General features: G+C 35.5%; 1 protein-coding gene across 2 annotated transcripts in view; it reads right to left on the bottom strand.

The window, feature by feature from the left end:
* Positions 1 to 9137, bottom strand: part of WNK3 (WNK lysine deficient protein kinase 3) — a 103960-nt gene extending 94823 nt beyond the window's left edge. For both annotated transcript variants that reach the window (XM_087956769.1, XM_026676280.2), the window contains exons 1-2: positions 9052 to 9137; positions 8305 to 8957 (exon numbers count right to left, since the gene is read on the bottom strand). In XM_087956769.1, coding sequence (XP_087812895.1) covers positions 8305 to 8826 — 522 coding nt within the window. In that variant the 5' untranslated portion in view covers positions 8827 to 8957; positions 9052 to 9137. The remainder of the gene's footprint in view (positions 1 to 8304; positions 8958 to 9051) is intronic.
* Positions 9138 to 20163: the final 11026 nt, after the last annotated feature.

Below are 20163 nucleotides of genomic sequence, written 5' to 3' on the forward strand. Positions count from 1 at the left end.
CATACTCCCTTTACTAATGCCTTGACTGAAGGAAATCGGAAGGCAGATGAATCCTTAAAGGATGTTGTGTCTTTGTTTGCTGATCCTGTTGCCAGTCATTCTTATTTTCATCAAAATGCCAAATCGCTTGCAAAGCAATTTAAAATTTCATTATCTCAAGCCCGGGATATTGTCCGTGCTTGTCCAGATTGTCAGTAACTGGCAGTTCCCTTTCCAGTAGGTGTCAACCCACGAGGAACCCAAGCTAATCAAATTTGGCAAATGGATGTAACTCAAGTTTCAACCTTTAAGCCATACTGTTATCTTGATACGTCTATTGACACTCATTCACACTTTCTTTTGGTTACACCTTCAAAACATGAATGTACTTCAGATGTTATTTCTCATTGCCTATCCTCTTTTGCTGTAATGGGTCGGCCTTCTCAGTTTAAAAGTGACAATGGCCCTGCTTATATTAGTAAGGAATTTCAAACCTTTTGTCAGAAATGGAATATTACTTTAGTGCACGGAATTCCTTACAACTCTCAGGGTCAAGCTATAGTTGAGTGAGCTCATTGTACTTTTAAGGCATTGCTTCAGAAACAATTACAAACTGAGTCTGGCCCTTACCATCTGCGAAAGATTCAAAATCTTATTGCTGTAGCATTATAAACTTGGAATTATTTAACCTTTTTAGTTTCTCTTGCAGACTCACCTGTTAATTTGCATTTTCGAACTACTGAATCTTTAGCAAGGCCTTTGGTAAAGTATCGCCAAGCTCCAGATCCAACCTGGAAAGGCCCTACACCGCTGATCACCTGGGGTCACGGTTACGCCGCCGTGGAAGATCCTTCTACTCGACAAGCAGTATGGGTTCCAGCACGCTGTGTTCGTCCATATCATGGCATGGCATCAGGGCCTTCACAACCCGATTCCGGATTTCAATCTTCATCTGAACACGGAAGTCCGTCTTCCAAGGTCAACGCGCCCGCAACCCATCACTTGGGGCCAGGTTAAATCTACTACATATCAAGCTCAACAACAACTGCAACAGGCCTCATTACCTCAGACTCCTGAAAATCTTGTTGCTGCTGTTTTTGCTATTATTACTGCTAACTCTGTTACCATTTTACTTTGTATTTTTTTGTTTATGGTTAATGGTGTTTCTGCTCAAAATGACACTTCTGTGGTTCGTCTTAACCCTAATTTGTGGGTTCGTCATGCCCAACACATGTTTATGACCCATGGCACAAATATTACTTTATACTATGAGCCCCCAATAGCATTTGGTCAAATTTCTTTTACCCCTAACTTGATCATGTCTTCTACATTTATTGTCTCACAACTACAATCTATTTCACACTCCTGGCTATTTTCTACACCCCCTATGCAATTGAATTCTGTCCGTTGGCGTTACTTGAAAGTTACTCAATTTACAAGGGGTCTGTGTTTCTGTTGTCACGCTAAACACACTTGGCTTCATAATTGGTCTGATTATGATGCTGCTCAGCACATATTAAAAAAGCTAGGGAATTATAGTTATTGTTCTGACTACTATTGGTTGTCAGGTACTTTTAATTCTTCTTTGCATGGAATTAATATAGCCCCTGATATGTATCCTAACAATTTTCCTATTTTTAATGCCTCTGATCAATCTAATACAGGATCGATATGCACTGGTTGGCAGCTTAAGGATCCTAATATGTGGTTCTTTTTTGATAGATATGCTACTAATGTTCATCCTCAGAATTATCAATGTGCAACTATAGGTTATTTTATTCTACCTGTTCAAATAGGTACGCTCCCATCAACTCGACAGCGGCGTTCCTCTCTGGGGCCTACATGTAATGATGAAGTCATTATTGACACACAATTGTCTTCTGGTTCTACATTTGGCCGTGCATTGGCAGGGGCCGTTACAGGAGTCCTTACTCTAGGCTCTTATCCTGGCATAATTGCTCAAGAAAACAGACGATTTATTCTTGGTCTCACCTGCAGACTTGAAAAATCCATCAATGCTATCGCTGCTATTATTCATGATTTGCATGATTTTATTCATGAAATAGAAGACTTAAATCAAGATGTCTTACAGCAGCGTTTTGCCATCTTTTAGCCCATCAGGGAGGGTTCTGTATGTTAGTCGGACACCGTGGATGTGCTGTGCATTTTCATTCTTTGAATAAAAGTATTGAGGATGAGCTTGCCAATTTACAATCATACATTCAAAATAATATCCATGCTCATTACTCACCTTTTGAGTGGCTAACCAATTGGCTCCCTGATTGGTCTTGGCTCAGACAGTTTTTCTTTTATGCTATAATTATTATTATTGTACTAATTGCAACCTGTTGTTTTATTCAATGTATTCCAAATTTATTCGCATTGTTTCGTCCTGCTTCCCCCTCTCTTAATCCTCTACAATTGCGATACATTCATAAATCTTTGAATCCTCCATTTAAAATAAAAAACGAGGATATGTAGAGTTGTAATTGCAGGAATGTTCCAATCTCGGATGGCAAACCTCAGATAAAGAATGTTTCCAAGCAAATACAACTCAGGTAAACAAAGTCACTAATCTAAAGGAGGATTAGAGAGAAGAAGTAAACATATGTTAGACTTTAACTAGAGATAATTAATTGTATGGATTACTGTGCTAAACAGTAACGAAAGTTAAGCAGTAACCAAAGTTAACCAGTGATGGAGGATAACTAAAAATGTGTATAAATGCAAGACTAGACTCCAATAAAGATCATCATGATTCAGTTGTTCATAATCAAACAACTCGACTGCCTCATCATTACAACACATGTGGCTGCTCAAACGGTCAGAAACAGACTCCATGAGGGTGGTATGAGGGCCCAATGTCCACAGGTGAGGGTTGTGCTTACAGCCCAACACCATGCAGGACGTTTGGCATTTACCAGAGAACACCAAGATTGGCAAATTCACCACTGGCGCCCTGTGCTCTTCACAGATGAAAACAGGTTCACACTGAGCACATGTGACAGATGTGACAGGGTCTGAAGATGCCGTGAAGAACGTTCTGCTGCCTGCAACATCCTCCAGCATGACCGGTTTGGCAGTGGGTCAGTAATGGTGTGGGGTGGCATTTATTTAGGGGGCCGCACAGCCCTCCATGTGCTCGCCAGAGGTAGCCTGATTGCCATTAGGTACCGAGATGAGATCCTCAGACCCCTTGTGAGACCATATGCTGGTGCGGTTGGCCCTGGGTTCCTCCTAATGCAAGACAATGCTAGACCTCATGTGGCTGGAGTGTGTCAGCAGTTCCTGCAAGACAAAGGCATTGATGCTATGGACTGGTGTGCCCGTTCCCCAGATCTGAATTCAATTGAGCACGTCCGGGACATCATGTCTCGCTCCATCCACCAATACCACATTGTACCACAAACTGTCCAGGAGTTGGGGGATGCTTTAGTCCAGGTGTGGGAGGAGATCCCTCAGGAGACCATCCGCCACCTCATCAGGAGCATGCCCAGGCGTTGTAGGGAGGTCATACAGGTACGTGGAGGCCACACACACTACTGAGCCTCATTTTTACTTGTTTTAAGGACATTACATCAAAGTTGGATCAGCCTGTAGTGTTTTTTCCCACTTTAATTTTGAGTGTAACTCCAAATCCAGACCTCCATGGGTTGCTAAATTTGATTTCCATTGATAATTTTTGTGTGATTTTGTTGTCAGCACATTCAACTATGTAATGAACAAAGTATTTAATAAGAATATTTCATTCATTCAGATCTAGGATGTCTTACTTTTGTGTTCTCTTTATTTTTTTGAGCAGTGTATATTGGGTTTTTTTTTTTTAGATTGTTTATTACATAATTGGCTTAGGGAAAATTAAGGATAATAATGATGTGTAATGTTAAATAAAATAGGTGGTAAGCTGAAAATGGAAATAATAGGGGATAAAGATCTGGGAATCTATATATGGATGAAATGATATTGATACTGAATTAATGAATTGAAATATGAAATGGAAATTTATTTAAAGATGAGTGAAATGGATAATGAGATGAGATGACATCATATAAGATTGGTGAAAATGAAAGTATGATTATGTACAAGTGTTATAATCTGGAACCACGTTGCCCACGGAAACAGATGTGTAAAAATTTAAAAATTAAAAAGTTTTTTGGGGAAAAAAAAGAATTAGTTTACAGATTAGAGATGAGATATGGGAAGAAGAGTTTTTTTTTGTGGTAGTACCAGAGAAGACAATAAATTACTGGAATTGTTTCTACTTGTTCTGATGAAGGAGCATGTTATTTCCTTATTATACATTTTTTCCTTATTATATTCTTTTTCTTTCTTTAACCTTTTTCTCTGCACTTTTTTTTTACTCATTTTTTTTAGTTTGTATTAATATTTTGTTTTGTATCTCTAAACTTTAATAACATTTTTTAAAATTAAGTTATTATTACATATAATGTAATATATATGGTAAGATATAAATTAAAAATGTATGGTATATATATTTAAATTTATTTGTATTGCTTTTTAATCAATAGTAACAATTATACATTGTGAAAGAAAATGGTAAAAAATTAAAAGTGCTTTAATAAAAAAGTGGAAAAAACTGACAAGAAACAATATGTGATTATACCAATAAATGCAAATAAATCTATATATGCTTGGCTAATGCAAATATTATTCAAGTGCATAAATATTTTAAACATCTACCTGAATATCTTTTTTTAGTATGTTCTGTATAGAGTCCCATATTTCATTGTACTAGTTATACAAAATCTACAACTGTAGGCAATCAGCTCATATGGCAAATGCAATCAGATCTTCAATCCATTGACTAAATTGAGTCATATGTTTATCTTTCTAATGCTGAAATATCAGTCCTTTAGCCACAGTAAGGGTTAATATGTAGAAACGTATCTTTTAAAGAAGCATTATCCTTATTATATCTACAATAACATGTTATTTTTGACAGCCCTTTTCTAAACAAACATAATGAAATCCAATAATTCTAAATGTGTTCTTTGTCAGGGTGCCCATAACTTTCCAAATGTGCCTCCCAGCTCCAAAAGATTGAAAATCCTATATCACAACTATGAAATAGTTAAAAATACACAGACAAAAATACACCTGGCATACTCAGCTAAAATCAATTTAATTTCTTCCTGGGGTCGTACTTCTAAAAAAAGTCTTTTTAGTAACTCAATAACTAAAATTCTAACTCAAAGTCATATATAAGATCCTTCAAATAAACTGTCTTGCTAAATAGCTTCTTTAACATCTTAGTACAACTAAGGATATTGATTATGGTGTTCAATCAATGAGCACTGTAACTGATAATATGACAAGAGTATAAGTATGAGCATTGTAAGTGATGAAGCAGCATAATATAAGCTCTGATGTTTAGAAACATTGCATGGAAAATTCTGACAAGGTTAGACTGAATTAGCTGTGGAAGAAATTAAACCAATTATGAAGCATACGGTAGTTACTCCACCACCCACTGATAGGTATATAGGGAAAAACAAGTACATACTGTTTTATTTTTAATCACAGCTGCTCAAGTCAATTTTCTGTGACAAAAACAAAAACAGAAATAAAGCACAAGCAATGAGATAGCTTATTTAAATGATCCATTACCTCTCTCCCCAAAAAATCTATATTCTCTGTTTATTATACTGAAGTAGCATAGCAATAGCATTAGGACTTATATACCGCTTCACAGTGCTTTACAGCCTTCTCTAAGAGGTTTACAGAGTCGTTTCTCAAGGCTAACTCTTAATAGGAATAGTAGGCAATCCACCAAGATTGTCTACTCTAAAGAGGAGAATGAAATTTAAATTTAAACATAAATTTAATTAGTATTGCAAAACAACAGAAATAATAAAAAATACAAATTAAAAAGTAATAGTTGCTTTGGAGAAAAGTCAAAAATCTTATTGTTTATAAGATCATAAGAATCACACTGCATTAATTTTCAATAGTGGTGGTCTTCCAAATGAACTGTGACTACCTCTATCAACATTCCTAGTCGGCCTGAACATATATTGCCAGGAAATGAAGAAACAGCCAGTCAGTTGCTTCCAAGAAATTCTCAAGCTGGTGAACCCAAGCAACTGGCTTTAAACCTGTAGGTTTATTTAAAGTATTACAGCTAACAGCAGACTTATCAAGCGTTACAATGTCTAATCACTTTCTAATACTACACCATTCAAAAAAAAATCTGTCTCCCTCTTTATCCTCCATAACATTTTGCCAGCACAGATGGGGAGAGTAGCAAGGTGTAAAGAAAACCAGTATTTTTGTATCATCAACTATTGTGACTTCTTCTCATCCTTACATCTTGCAACCTTTTTTCTAGACAAAAGAACACAGGAACATTTTCTTTCCTTGTATCAAGTTCTCCTACAAATCATAGGAATACTATCTGAAACAGAAAAAATGGGAGGCAAGCTGAAATGAATGATTTAAAAGACCCTTTTACAATTTTCCTTTTCTAGTGGAACAAATTAAAAAAAATCAGGAAATTGTGCAAAGCCTAAAGAAATAAGGGTATTTTTCCAAATAAAGAGCCTTTCTTTGTTATGCAAGTCCTCAGATAATAGCTATGTAACAATTTGCATGAACCCAACATTTAGTAGGCTACTTACAAGATGGCCACAGGGACAGAACCCAACATTTAGTAGGCTACTTACAAGATGGCCACAGGGACAGAGGGCTTGAAAAGGATTTTAGAGATAACAGGAGGGAAGCCTGGGAATCAATAAGAATTCAGAAAGAGAAGCACAGGCAGAGGGGAAAAAGCAGAAGGCAGAAAAATCCCCAAACCCCTACTGATAAAAAACTTCACACATCCCTTGTTCAGCATTATTAGCCTTGCATTCTCCCACCACTACAACAAGTACAATACAATATACTTTATGAATGAATGCAAATATACTGTCCCAGGATAATGTAGCAAGATTCAATCTGTGTAGGTCACCGGGACCAGAGGTTTAGTCTTTCAAGCTTTCAGTTCCCTGAGGATGGACTCCAGCATGAGTCCTAAAGCTCAGAAAACGAAACCTCTGATCCCAGTGACTAACCCAGATTGGATCCTGCAATATATTTCATTCAGGTTAAGTGTTACATGCTTATGTAGGTCAGATTTATCTTTAACCATATTCTGCTGCCTTAATCCTGACCACAAGCACTGAGGCCTCATGTTGTTTTCCCCTTCGATAGTTTAACACTTTCCAACTTTGTCTTTTCCTGAGTGATACTGTGCTTTTTGATAGAAACTGCCAATACAGCTTTAACATGTGACCAGCTGTTCTTCCAAGTACTTAATTTGACTGACAAAACCAAGAAGGACCAGCTTCCAAATGTAAAATGCTTCTTGGTTTTTAATTTTCTTAATTGCAAGCCAATATTGGCCCGACATTTACTTAGATTATTGTGGATAATCCAATACCCAATACTTCATATTGTGGTAAAAACACCAGCGAGATATTATAGGAATATTTTCATGTTGTGGTCATTTCTTCTACTCTTTTCCATTGGGTAGAAGCCAGGAAGAGACCACCCACAAGCCATAGTTACATATTCTAGTCAGCCACTATATAACAGACTACTAATGAATCAGAAACCCACATCTGCACATTATACTATTAAAGAACTTGAATTTACATGTTGCAGATCTATGCTTAAATTATTTTGGAACTCGTTTTCTGTGTCTACTTTAAAAAAAAAAAGCAACTACATTTAATTATTTCATTCAAGTATACATTATCAAAGTTCGTATGAAAGAATTTCAACTCAGGAGAGTTCCTAAAATGGAAAATAAATCCAGTCATTTGATGTTCTAAAGTGTTTTAAACTACAATAAACTGCAATCTCGTAAATCACATAAAACTGTTCAAAGGTTCCTGAGTATATATAATTGAGATTTCAGTTGCTGTACAATTCAGCTCGGGTTTTGTTCTCATTGATGGAGGGCAGGATTTGCTCACTTTGGAGGTTTTCCCAGCGTATGAAAGAAGAAGTATGAAGATATGAAATAGCTAACAGAACTGGTTGAGAGATCGGGACTTCACCCTCCAAATTACAAATTATGTCTGCCTTCTAGGTATTTATTGAAATTGCCATCATACTTATGTGCAACCGTAACAACTTTTTTTAAAAGTCCTACTTTTCTAATAATACAAAAACCTTGTAGATATTCCATTAGGAGCCATGACATACTTTATATAATATGATCAAGGCAGCCATAAAGTTCAGCACATCTAGATACCTCTCAGTGGTTAAAATCAGAGCATACAATTAGCTCACTGACTGATGGAGCTCATCCACACTCACCTGCAGTTCACACCAAGCAACTTCTACCCAGGTTTCTGTGTCCAGACCCTTGAAGACAGTTTTGAAAGCTCCTCTTCCCAACTCAATGTCAAATTTCAGAAATCTTCCACCAGGTGATGTAGCCACAGCCTTCATCTCTGCCTCTTCTTCTATCTCCTTCTTCATCCTTTCCTTCGTGGCTTCCATAATCGCCTTTGAGTTTTGCTCATTTCTGGCTTCTTGCTCAGCTATAAGTGTACTAGCAGAAAGATGGATCATCCTCTGATCATCCAAGATAAATTGTTCTTGCTCATTCCGTGGAGTAAGTTCCAAGTCCTTTTCATCCTCCATTATCTCCACACTTTTTCGGAAAAACCTTTTTCTTTCTACAATTGCCCCAGAAGCAGGTGTGCTAAGCCCCTCTTTGGTCCTGGCCTCCATGGTCAAAGTAACATCAACAGAAGGATTCATACATTCTAAAGAAACTCCATCGGGTTTCTCTGATTCTTCTGTGCTGGCTGATTCACCAGAGTCTGTAGCCATGACACAGCAGAGCCTTGGCACTTAGATATATGAAGTGTTTCCCTTCCTCTTCACTCCAGGCACATCATGAATAACTGCAATATTATCAGGACTTACTTCCTCTCAGATTATCATAAGATTCCCATAGCAACCTGTAACAAGAAGGAAGGAGGGGGGAAAGGTTCATTTTAAAAGGTGAAATATGAAGCAGGCACCAAAACTGCAATGTTCAGATAATTAGTCTACCTTCTTTATCCCAGCAACAGAAACCTAGTTTTTTGTTTAAAGACATTTTTACCGTTGAGCCAGTAAACTGAATAATGTACTATATACATCACCTTAGATTATTGGCTTCAAGAGTTTAACATCACATGATGTTACTGTAAATAAATCTTTTGGCAGTTTGTCATATGAATGGGTTTGTTGACCTAAATATTTCCTCCCTTTCTAACTTCTTAAATTCAGCAATTGTTAGTGAATTCATCCAATGAATTGTCAAAGTTGATGCATGCTTAGGAACTTACACACTTTGTTGTCTCCTACTTTATCTGTATTACATTGCACATTGTGTGCTTAACAAGATTCCCTCTTTTGGGTTTCCAAGAACCCTGTCAAGCTTGGAACCTTGTAATTTGAATTATTTCTCCATACAAAAAGCCTCCTATTACAGAAACAAGGAACAAACAAATGTGACACTGATCGTTTAAAGTCACATAACAATAAGAGATCAACATATAATATAGTCTAATGACTAAAAAACATACCCATACAATAATGCTTTTACCTATATTGCTTGAAAAAACAGAAATTACTTAGCAGCTATTTTTTCAGAAACTACTCCCTTTGTGTTCTGCTGACCACAAATGCTCCTTATAAATTAAATGAAAGAGGCATTTTTATTATTATGTTCTGAATGTGCATTGTGGATGCTTAATAATTAAATCCAGATAAACTGGTATTTCCGGCTAGTATGTTGTATTATGACGGAGCACTGTCCAAAGTGCTTGAGATTTTTCATGTGGTTTGAGGCGGAGGTGTTTTTTTTTTAAAAGCAAGCTTTCAAATGTAAAAAAAGAAAAATCCATGCCTCAATGGGAGTTCATTTAATCACCTAGCCTCTGTAACACCCATCTTCAAGCAAATGGAGTTAATGGAATCTATTCAAATCCCTCTAGATATTTACATTCACATGTCAAGTTTATTTACAAATGCTGAAAACAATGTGTTCCAGCAAAGACTTAACTACTCAGCATCAATGCGTAAGCCAAAATATTTTACTGTACTACACATTTCAGTTAAATAAATTAACATATATAATGGTTTCCTAAAACAGTACAAATCCATGTTACTGTGTCAAGCTTTTAATATTATATTTTAACATGCCTTGAGACATCAGTTTTAATAAGAAAAAGAAAAAGAACAGCCATGAGAAAATCAACATGCTGCAGTTCTTCAGTTAAACTAGACATTCCTTGTGAATATACAGTATTTTAGAATTCTACATCTTCATAATGAAAATACAGTAGGAGGATACAGAATCTGAGTGAGTTAAAAGAAAAAAATAGTGTACTATATGCTGTAAGGGAGAATAAAAATGGGTAAATATTGTACTTGGTACTGGGGAAAAAAACAATTAAGATATCCTATATCACTACGTTTAAAATTTATCCAATAGAGTATTTATGACACAGTCATTCTTTGGACATAAAGCAATAGAAGACCATTCACTGAGAGGGTATTATTTGCATGGCAAGCAATGCTTGGGTTTACTTCTGGGTTTTTTTTCTGTGAAAAAAACAGAAGCTTCCTCCACACAATTGCCAGCTTCACCATCCCACCAACTATTAACAAAATTTTCAGGATTTTGTGGTGCACTCAGAAAATGTTTCCACCTATTCCTGAGCCAGTACTCCTCTAACTAGCCAATGGGGAAACACTAAAAATAGCAAAACACTCCATCCTCCTTCTTGTTCCTTCCTTGCTGTATTTCACTTTTATAGCAAGAAACAAATATCCCCCCCATCCCAAACCCAGCTGCTACTCTGTTGGAATGCAGCAAAGTTCCTCTGCTAAGTAGCCTGAAACAGCAACAAAGCATCGTAATATCTATAGTCTGGGAAGCAAAGAAATAATCTCATGAGCCAGAAAGCAAAATGAGACCGGGAACTGCCTACCCTGCAGCTACAGAGAAAATGCTACACAACTATCTTTCAGCATTTCCTTTAGAGGCAATTGACTAACTGAATCAATTAATTTCTGAATTGACTCTGTATACAAAGCCGCTAGAAATCCCTCAGCATTATGGAAACATACATGAGAAAGTGCCAATGCCATTTTGGTATCATTCTTACACATGAAAGGGGGTAAAATTAATTGGATAGACTTAGTCTTTCCATCTCCACCCTCAGCCTTGTGTACCCCAACAGGGAATCTTGTGATAGTATGCCATTCATCTTGCAAGAGATGACTCTAAGTGGCTTATAGACATTTGATTAAAATGCACTATAAAACATTAAAACAATAAAAGTCAAGTAAAATAAAATTAACCAGGATGGAGAGGGAGGGAACAAAATGTGAACAGGAAGCAGGTGAGGTGTTATCTACTCCAAACTGTCGCACTTCCATTGGGGTCCAAACTAATTGGCATAGCCATGTCATCAAAGCCTTTTGGAGAAATATGTAGGACATAATGCAGGGATTACAAATGGAAAGGAGACTTGGTAGAAATATCCTTTAATGTGAATAGAACAATAGGATAGGGATCATTAAATGCAGAACAAAATTAATCAGTATATAATACTTGACAACCCATGCCCCATTGGATCATCTCTTCAGAGACATTTCCCTGAAAACACAGAAACAGAATAACCAAAGAATAGCCAAAGACAGGCAAAAAAGCAAGAGCAACTTCTAACTTCCTGCAGGTTTTCCCATTGAGTTTCCTTGTGAGAATCTGGCAGGGAACACTGGATATTGGAGATCCAGTTTGGCTAGTGATTAAGACACCAGGCTAGAAAACAGGAGGCTGTGAGCTCTAGTCCCGCTTTAGGCATGAAACCAGCTGTGTGACTTTGTGCCAGTCACACTCTCTCAAGCTCAGCCCAATCCATCTCACAAGATTGTTGTGAGGAAAATAGAAGGAGGAAGGTGTGTTGGATATGTTCATTACCTTAGTGATTTCTAAAAATAATAAAAGCAGGACACAAATAAATATCTCCCTTCCCTTGCCAGCAGGAAGGTAAGAGGTTACTGCTGGATGAGGGACCGAGGGAGGGAATGTGAGACTGGCTGAGAATCTGTCTCAGAACACTGACAATGAAGATGACACGACAGTAGCAGCAATGCAAAAGCGAGCAGAAGCCAGTAACACTGAAGCAGCCACAACTTTCCCAACTTTTATTCCTTGGGAGTCAAGGGTCCTGGATTTTGCACACATTCTATAAGCCCATCTGAGGTATCTGACTTATTATAGTGTAGAATATATTAAGAGAGCCAGTTGGGGATCAGGCTAGAAACCTGGCACATGAGTTCTAGTTCTGCCTAAGGCACAAAGTCAGAAAAGAGGCAATGGCAAATCACTTCCTTTTTTAAGACATAATCTTTATTGAAGATTTGTATATAAATACAAATGGTAATGATTACAAATTGACTATTCATCCTCCCTCTTTAAGATTATATTACAAAGATTTCTACTATGCCATATTCAGACCATTTTTAATCAATAAATTTAGAAATCATTCAGCAAAAATGGCAAACCACTTCTGAAAAACCTTGCCAAGGAAACTGCAGGGGTTAGTCCAGGCAGTCACCAGACATCCATAATGATTCAAAGGCATAAGTAATAAAATAAAATAAATATATTAATCCATAAACTAACAACATAACAGTAGTTAAACTATTCTAAAATTTGAAATCTCCTAAAATCATACATTCTGTAAAATCTCGTTCCCTGTGAATATCATTCTCTATTTTTGAGATATAAAACAAAAGAAAATGATATCAAAGAACTCCATGAAATTCTATCAATACTTGCTTTACCTAGTTCTGCCACCTTTACATAGCAAAATCAAAATACCGGTAAATTAGCAACTGAAGCATGCTTAGAAAATTAATTTTTACAACTTGCCCATTCTGTAAGAAAATATTATTAATAGCCTGGTCCAGCAATCACCTCCCTCCCCAACCTGCTCCAGAAGGAGAAAATGTGCAGATAATGTGCAGATACCTCAGATGGGCTTACAGATGCAGCTCTTTTGCTAAGGCTACTTGAAATGGAATCCAGAGCATATGCTAACAGGAGCAAACATACAACAAATGAACAACAATTCACCTTTGAGGCCAAAAGCCAACTGAGCCTATGACATTCCCACACTGACTTTTAAAATCAAAGTACCTCCCACTTGTATACATAAAGTTTTGTTTAAATATTTTGTTTGCACTGTACAATAAAAATATATCTAAACCTTTAAAATGTTGGAAGTTATTCACATACTTATTTTGGGTTATTGTTTTTATTAAATCCAATCCTAGAGATTATGGTTATTTAACGATGCACTATTTTAAGAAACTAGCCAAACTGAAACAATGTAACAGATAAACAAGCTAAGGAAAGTGCACTACCACTTTTATAAGAAATAATTGAAAGGCAAAAAAATACAATCTAGGAAGAAAAACAAAGGCAAAGAAACTAGTGGGAAGTACTAGCATATTTAGGCTTGAACAGTTCAAAGATTATACTATAATGGACTGCAATTTAAATGTTTATCAATAGGAGACAATAATTGTGTTCAGTTATTAACACATCACTAATTAACACTGGGTAATACAAAACCAATTATTTATGACCATATCATGTACAATTCTGAATGAATAATTGAATCAATTGAACAGTTATTTTATGGACAGCCTCAATGAAGAAGATAAATAGTTCTATTTTTCACCTACCTTTTTATTTTTTTACCTTCTTATATTAATATGTATTTGCAATTTTGCATGCACACACACACACATGTACATACACATACCTTTGAGTCAGTGTTGGCTCCTGGTGACTGCCTAGACAAGTCCATGCAGTTCTCTTGGCAAAGTGGTTTGCCACTGCGTCCTTCCTAGGGCTAAGAGTGAATGACTGGCCCAAAGTCCCCCAGTTAGCTTTGTGTCTAAGTCAGGACTAAATCACATGATCTTCCGGTTTCTTGACTGATGATTTAACCACTATACCAACTTGGTTCTCATATATTAAATATTTATATTAAATATTTATCTAAAATAGAATTATATAATATATATGGCATATTTATATAAATATTTAATGAAGTGTTATGATACTCCAGATAACTGACCTGTAAAGCTAATTCAATTAATTATTCTAAAATCTAAATAGTCTAAAATATCTAAATAGTCTAAAATCCATGCAGTAATACTATTTGGTATTTTATTCTGCTGCTGGAGAATTTTCTGCTAAACATCCCTTACAATTCTCCATCTCCATTTACATGATGTAAGCACCTATGGTTAAGTGAAGCGTGGTTTATTCCATTAACTTAATTTCCTAGGTTAATGTGATATACTGAGCCATAAGCTAAACACATGGATTGGATTTATACAACATGTTGCAATAAATTATGTCTGGCTTTAAGATTCTCTAGAGATAAATGAAAATCAAATGAGTTATATTTGTATACAAAGCTATATAATGTAAGACAACCTTTCTTAAACCAATATTTCTGGACTATAACATGACTTACATTAACTCAACAAAAGACTAGAGAGAACAGGTTATCTTTTCCCCCTCTCCTTTATCACCCTACTTTAAAAAAAAACAAAGATGGCAACTTAGTAGACTTCCACCTACAGTTCCTATCTTTACAAGGCCCATATATTCTATCTCCCTCATTTAACACTGCAATAATTAGAATTAAATATAAAATTAAGATCTATAATCTGAATAATCTGAATCTGAATCTGTATTTCTGAGTATTGCTTCAAGTTATCTTGGAAGCAAAACGTAATCACCAAACCGGTGGTAACACCGGTTGAATCCCACCACTGATGTCAGAGGGAGTGATGCAATAGAAATGTTGACTCACATGTGACTGCCATGCTTAAAGGGATAGGCGTTTTCTAGGCAAGAAAATTTCACTTGAGATTTAAAGAACAGCTATATGATAATATAGTATGTGATCAATACAGCCTATATCATGCATAAATCTTCCACTCCATTCATCAGGCGAGCTATCAGCCATTAGCTGAGATTGCCTGGACCTTAACATTATTTTGGTTGGTCCTATTATTTAACTCATTCTTTAGAAAGACATGAAGTCCTACAGTACAATATCTTGCTTGTTTAATCATGGTTTATTGAAAAATTGCAGCTGACTGGATTCAAACAACATATGAAGCTTGACAATATATACCATGGTTTACAAACCACAAAGTTAATACAATATGAAAAAAGTTATGTTTCATAATCTAGTAAAATGTGTAATCATAACTTTTAGTTTAAATGTTGCATTGTCTCTTGCTACATTCACTGTCATTCTGAATGATATTCTCAGTTAATATTGTCAAGACTACAATTGTTAGTTGCTCCCAAAACTTTTGAAAACGATGTTGTACTCACACGTGTATTTTAAAAAAGACTCCTAACATACCTTAAAGAAATCCCTGATGAGAAAACAGCAACCTGCTTGATCAATAATTATTCAATATTCCATTGTTGAAGTTGAAATTAGTTTCCAATTTGTATTCTTAGGTGGAAGAAGTAGCTCTACAAGCAAATAAAGAACTCCATTAACAATAGTACATCTAAACCGCAATGAACTAAAAATATCTGGTTCAAAACCTTTAGATAACATTCCATGAATAATCATAAACCATGGACACATTTTTAGTTAGCATTATTTCTTGCTAAGTCAAAAAGTAACTGGATCTTATGACACTTCTACATTTTAAATAAAAAAATCAAAATTGTTGTGATGAATTAAAGCTGCTTATTTTAAATCAAGAAGTCTCTAGTTCAAACTCAGGCTATGCTATGGTTTGCTACTTCGCTATTAACAAACCACATTCTTTCAATGTCATCTTTAATATAAGAATAATGTATATTACTTACTGTGATACCAATTACTATAACACATATATCTGAGCATTCAGGAACTGTCATATAAATGCCAAATATTATTTTAAGATGGGATAAAAATATTAAACTGACAGAGTGTTTAATTTCTTATTTATTTCTGAGATAACTTTATTTTGTGAAATAGCAGATATTTTACTGAGTACACTTTCTGTACATAAAAAAAGAAAGCCCAATGTTTCCAAGAGTTCATTCAGTGCAAGAGTTCAGACAGAAATTGTGACATGTATCATCTGCCATAATATAAAATCTCTTGCAAAATTATACTTCAGGTGTATCAAAAAATATCTCATGCCTCATTACTGTTTACAAACTAATAAAGTATGTGATACTCCTAGAGGATAAAACAGCTTCAACTGGCCTTTGGCCAACAGCAGCAGCACCCATCATTTTTAGCAGAACACTATGCTTCTTTTTTATACCTTAAATTGGATAAAAGTTTATCAGCAAAATGAGTGGGTGGGATTATATAAATATAGGTTAGCCGGATTGTTAGCCATTACAATGTTGACTTCATTTACATATTTAACCATATTTAAATGGTAAAGAACTCATACAACCTAAAAGCCACCATTTTCTTTATTTAATAGTGATATTAAATAAGTATCTACTAATACTTATTAGGGCCCAAAGTCATTTACATCAAAATAAAAGAGTAGATACAAGATACTGTATGTAGGAAAGCATCTCCAGAAAAGAAAGGCAGTATTTTGATTATCTGAAATTAAAAATCAGGAATGAATTTTAATTCCTATCTATATTCCTTGATATAACATGAATTGATCACATTAGCTGAGATGTACCCAATTCTCACTTTGAAAAAGATATAGTATGTTTCCACAGGGGATGCTTATCTATGGTTAAATAATCCATGATTTAATAAATATTTTGGTTTTATATAACATATTCAAGCATCAACTCACTATATAAGCTGCATTCACACAGCATGCTAGACTAAGTGGTAAACTAGTTGATGGTTCAGTACGCCGTAGTTAGACTATCATTTAATTGAACTATCAATTTAAATCTATAAATACTGGATTCAAGCAACAATACATTGCGCTTGTTTTAGAAATAATTAAAGCTGCAACGAAATACAGATGATAAAACATATGATAAAGATCTATTAACTACAAAACTAAACACAGGTTTTTGTGGATATTCTCATTTGCTATAATACTTAGAAATAAATAACAGTTAGAGATGATGATTAATAGTTTCAAACATGCACAGTTCTGGTGTTTAATATTGTTCAGTAAAAGATTTTGTCTCCTTAAGAAATCCTGGCCTTTGGCCAACAGCAGCATTTGGGTTCAGCTACAAGTCAAAATTTTCTGGTCTACTGCTAATGGAGGCACACATACAACAGCTGACTTTAAAAAGATACATGGAACTCTGGTGAGTTTTATTTAACTCATATATGTCAACAACAGCCTAAAAGAATTGTGATGATTCTGTTTAGTTCCTATTCTATACAGTACTGCATTATACATGCCCTGCTATTTACAAAAGTAACAGAGAAATTCAGGGCTGGAGGGGATAAATTTCCTCTGAATGGCTGGCATAAAATCATTATTTTGAAACACAGAATATCACTAGAACTTCACAAAATTATACCAGCATCATCTGTGACACTGCAACACATTTTACCCATCATGTTTAAATTCTGCTATGAAGAAACAATTGTTTTCATTTCTTTACTAAGGGACACCACAGCCACCCCTACCGGTAATTTCAAACTCTGCTAGACATTTCTCCATACTGCTAAAGGTACCAGAGTTTTCTGAATTCCTGATATATGTATTGTACCTTTCTAAAGCAAAAATACAAGTAGCCAGATTTATCTACCATAGTGCACCTGACCCAGATACCAACATGTACAGTTGAGTTCACAAATGATTTCACTAGCAGCAACAGAAACATTTTGGAACGTGATATATGTAGCATATATCCCTCAATTCTTTAAATTTTCTTTGTACAATCTCAAGGCATACCTCAAAACTAAGAAATATGGATCTATCTGATTGAGTAATTTTATATTAAATCACCCACTGTATTTATCTACAGCCCAAAGGATTTATCAATTTACCAGAGATGCAATAAAATTACAGATTTGATAAAGAATTACATGGAATAGTTCTAAATAAAAATTTAAAATACTATGGAAGTCAAATTAACTACTTACTTCATTTTAGAGATCAGGCAGAGAAATTCCCCAGGTGGAAGGGATCATCCTTTATTTACTAAAATAAAAAAAATTAAAACTGAATATACTTAAAACATACATTTACTTAATCATAAAACTCACTGGCCTCAGTATAGCTTATTTCCTAGTAACTATTCTAGAACTTTAGGCACAGTTATTTTAAAATAAAGATCATTTAAACATATAACATTCTGTGGGAAAACAATCCCACTGATGAATCTAAGTCTGAAAAATTCCTAGGGGTGAAAGAAATACATAGCCACAAGGTATTAAAAAAAACCCTGCAGCATGGGATTAAAACCACATCAAGACAGGGTATATGCAATCAATATTATAAATCATACACAAAGATATGAAGAAAAGGTAAACATATAGCAAAAGTACAAATATTTTTAAAAGGAAAGTTTCCTTCTCGTCTGTTTAGCCCACACAAATCTCTATACAGCTTTAAACACACATTTCCTTCATGCACGGTAAATAAAACACTAGTTTGTTCTGTCTCCCTACCTGAACATGATTCACTCTACAAAGAAATTCCATCCACCCTGACTCACACACACACCTGTCTTCCCAACACCAAACACCATTCATAATTGAAATCCTAGAACTTTTCGTCCATCCCAATTCCCCAACTAATCAAACCTCCCCCCCCCCCCCCCCCAAAAAAAATCCTTGTTAATACAAAACCAACACATACCTCCTAAGGACTAAGTCCAATTGATCTTATGAAAATTAATGCACAAATTACCGGTACTTAAGATTATAATATAAATCCCAGGCTGAATCCATTTTCTGCTCCAACAACCAGCATTCTAAGCAGCGTTCAGCATGGCAATCCATCCAGGCATACTGTAATCACATGCACAAAAGCCGCCCAGGCACCCCTCCTCCTCTTCTTCTTCCGCTCTCTCTCATTACTACCCATCCGCTTTTAGGAGGGAAAAATCTTTATACTTATTTCTTCTTACCCAAATATTTAAGGTTTGGGTCAACGACAAGGGGAATGCATCTCTCCATCTCCGTGGACTCCTCTCAAACAAACCCCATGGACACGGCAAAGAGGAGCTGGAGGATGCTCACTGCATTCAAGAGAGAAAAGACCCCCACCTCCTTATAAGAAAGAACTTCCGGGTAATGGTGAACCTTATAAGCAGGTGAAAAACAATCCTCTCCCTTCCACCTCTATTCAGGGCTGTACTATTCTAGAGAATCCCCCCCCCCTCTCTCACATACACACACACATTCACAGAACGGGGGGAGGGAAAGATGGAAGCAGAGCAAGCCCCCTTGGAAAGCTTGATATAGGAACAAAGTCTTAATGAAGCAAACTACTGGGAGAAACCATCTAATCTCTGTTAGAGTGGGAGATAGAGATATATTATTACCCAGATATCAGAGAAATACGTTCTTTCCAGTGCATCACTATGGGTATGATGGCAGTATAGTAGGTCATTTGTACACATATATCTAATTAATGTAGTGTGATTAAAGATTCATTAATACTGAAGAGATATCTGACAACCAGAAGTTCAGCAAAAATGTGCATACTTGTACAAAAAAAAACTCTTAAATACTAACATCTTTATATAAAAGGAGCAATTGCAATATGCAAATTTATCCAGAAACAAAATATATTTGCATCTTAAAAAATTTGGGAACAGAAGGTTCCAGAGAAGTCTGGAATATTCCATTTTCTTTCCAAACCATGCCATTACATCAATAAACAACCAATTCAAAGATATAAAGTGAACAAATCTTTTCACTCTAGAATTTTAAATCTGACAGCATTTTTTTACAATCTTTGCTTGATAAATTATTACTAAATTATGTACTTAGACTGGAATATAGCTAACTCAAAATCACAGTTTTCAAAAAGGGGTCTAGAAAAGTAAGATATTCAAATCTATTTACTTTCTAGGAGGTAAACAAAACTTTGAAGAGAAAATTATTAAATCATACAACACATTCATTGAGTGCTAGGAGCTCAAAGGACTTCCAAGAATAAAGGTACATA

This window comes from Notechis scutatus, chromosome 2 (assembly GCF_049901735.1).
Source record: "Notechis scutatus isolate UNSWTSFEM ecotype Mainland chromosome 2, rNotScu1.2, whole genome shotgun sequence".
NCBI classification, from domain to species: Eukaryota; Metazoa; Chordata; class Lepidosauria; order Squamata; family Elapidae; genus Notechis; species Notechis scutatus.